This window comes from Colobus angolensis, unplaced genomic scaffold, assembly GCF_000951035.1.
Source record: "Colobus angolensis palliatus isolate OR3802 unplaced genomic scaffold, Cang.pa_1.0 Scaffold70, whole genome shotgun sequence".
NCBI lineage: Eukaryota > Metazoa > Chordata > Mammalia > Primates > Cercopithecidae > Colobus > Colobus angolensis.
Window position 1 is genome coordinate 5,202,898 of NW_012120710.1, and position 2,237 is coordinate 5,205,134.

Sequence of the window (2,237 nt, forward strand, 5' to 3'; positions counted from 1 at the left end):
TCTTCTGCAATCCTCTAACCCAAGTTCTACTTTGTGAAAGGGGCCAAAGCTGTGAGTGTGGAGGAACCATGCCCCAGTGTGGCCACCTTATATATAATTTTGCATTCCACCTAAATGCTGGGCTTCTGCAAATTATGATTTTGGAAAATGTAGCCCATGCAGAGGGATAAAAAATGGACATCCCTTGGACGACTTCTCCTTGTTTTTTTTTTTTCAACATTCCAAGCCCTCTCTGGTCCCCTGTCCAAGGAGATATGCTAGGACCTCGAGGATGTCGCTATATATTTTAAAAATTAAATGATAAATTTATATTCAAATTGTTTGGATACGTTTTCAAAACTTTCAGCATACAAGTCATTGTTAAGTTTGCCTTTACTTTAAAAACTGATAGAATACATTTCAATGTAAAGTAGCAGTCAGCAATGTGCTTGTTTTCTAGCTTCTTCATCTATCTAAAATATATATTTAGTTACCAGAATTATTGTACTCCTAATAAAATCGTTAATAAATAGCATGTAAAATCAAAGTTTAAAAGTAAATGATGGCAGTTTGCTATACTAAGAAGATAAAGAATGTCTAAAATCATAGGAAGATATTAGCCCTCATAGAACATAAACTTTTAGAAATTCTGAAAAAGGAAATATATTCTACATAGATAAGGTGCGATACACTCAGCTTTCTAAAGCAAAATAATTAAATCGTATCCCAGGATCAAGAGTAAGGAAATTCTCTGACATATTCCCCAAGAAATATTTTCAAATTTCTTAAATATTTCCTATTTCTTAAAAAGGTGAAGATAATAGTGTATCTCCATCGACAGAATTCTTATGAAACATCATTTCCATATTAAATTCACAGCCTTCTCAGATAATACCTTAAAGAATATTTCTTGGAGATATAATAGTCACCTTCAATTCAAGACACTTTGAAAGATTAACAACCAGTGATTCTTGGCTCACAGTATAGTCAATTGCCAAAAACTTCAACAGCATAGCAGATAAAATAACAACAAATAGCAGAGGTACTATGCTAAACACTTCATTAGCTGAGCTGAAAGCTTAAGGGGCAAACATAGGTTTTCCTCACACTCTTCAAAGTGAGGAATCCAGGAAGAAAGCTAACTACTGGAAAAAAGAATAAACAAACAAACAACAACAAAATCCTTCCTTCTTGTCTTCCCTGGGTCCAGAGACCTCCAGAAAACTGCTCTGTTGAAGACTGGGAAACGTTTCCATGCCTACTCGTTTCTCTTCCTCAGTTGTCCTTGTTTTCACTGTTGAGAGAAAGATTATATTAGTTTAACCATTTTTCACACTTCTTTCTACTCCACCCTGGTGTCAACACTCAGTGTTTATAATGCTTGCTAAAAAAGGAGTATACAAAAATCAATACAAGCAATGGGGAAACACAAAGTATAAGTAGCGACAAGCTGTGTGTAACTGCTCAAGTAATTACATGTAAGATTGGTAATAAAGTTTTTCCCAGGACAATCCAGAAAAATGTTCCCAATTTAACAACCTTTTAATTCTAAGCGTGAAAAGTGTTACTTAAATAGTACAGAGAAGAAAGACCTTGTGAAGTCTATGGTCTCCCTAGATGAGATTTAAAAACCACAAAGATCAAAGTGACAAGTACCCGTCCAAAAGTCTCTGGATGACTTTCTTTAGAAAAGGGGCTTGTGGATCCAGACAAACTTCCGTCCCGTTCTTCAGGGAGGCTCTGAAGCAAAGAAAAGGAAGACACACTCGTGAGATAGCAAGGTTGAAGATGCAGGCTGCGGGACTTTCCTCTTGCCAAGGTCACAGTGGACAGAGCAGCACAGAACTTACACCACTTCCACCTCGGAGCACTGCGGGCCTATGGCGAACACCTGCAGATTACTGATCATTTGGGGTTGAACTCTCTGCGTGGTCTGTAAACAACTGCAACGCAGCTCTCTCAACGCAGCAGCGACAGGACCACCTGGGGAAGAAAGAGAGACACTTTTATACGGCAGGTTGCTTGGTGAGTTCCCTGGAAGCCAGCTGCCCCACAGAGGCTGGGAAGCACCCGCTGTGCCCCAGTGCGTCCCGCGTGCCAGGCGCTCTCACCTGTGCTGAGGGGTCCTGGCGGCGTCAGCAGCAGCAGCAGCGCGAGCAGCGTGCACAAGGAGCCCAAAGGACCCGGGACACGGGCCGCGCGGCTGGGCAGGAGGCTCATAGTGGTCACACAGCGATGCGAGCAGTCCCGGGTTCCTG

The 2,237-nt window shown here is 41.0% G+C and overlaps 1 protein-coding gene and 1 pseudogene across 2 annotated transcripts in view; both read right to left on the bottom strand.

The window, feature by feature from the left end:
• LOC105501353 overlaps positions 1 to 448 on the bottom strand; it is a 5,281-nt pseudogene extending 4,833 nt beyond the window's left edge. Inside the window, exon 1 of the transcript XR_001000181.1 lies at positions 330 to 448. The product of XR_001000181.1 is annotated as a coiled-coil domain-containing protein 90B, mitochondrial pseudogene (transcript). The remainder of the gene's footprint in view (positions 1 to 329) is intronic.
• LOC105501292 (C-X-C motif chemokine 5-like) lies at positions 200 to 2,228 on the bottom strand. The gene is made up of 4 exons (XM_011927159.1): positions 2,091 to 2,228; positions 1,830 to 1,962; positions 1,636 to 1,719; positions 200 to 1,273 (listed from the first exon to the last, which is right to left on the bottom strand). Exons 1-4 carry the CDS (start codon positions 2,197 to 2,199, stop codon positions 1,255 to 1,257), a joined length of 345 nt encoding a protein of 114 aa, XP_011782549.1. The 5' UTR covers positions 2,200 to 2,228; the 3' UTR covers positions 200 to 1,254.
• Between the last annotated feature and the right edge of the window lie 9 nt (positions 2,229 to 2,237).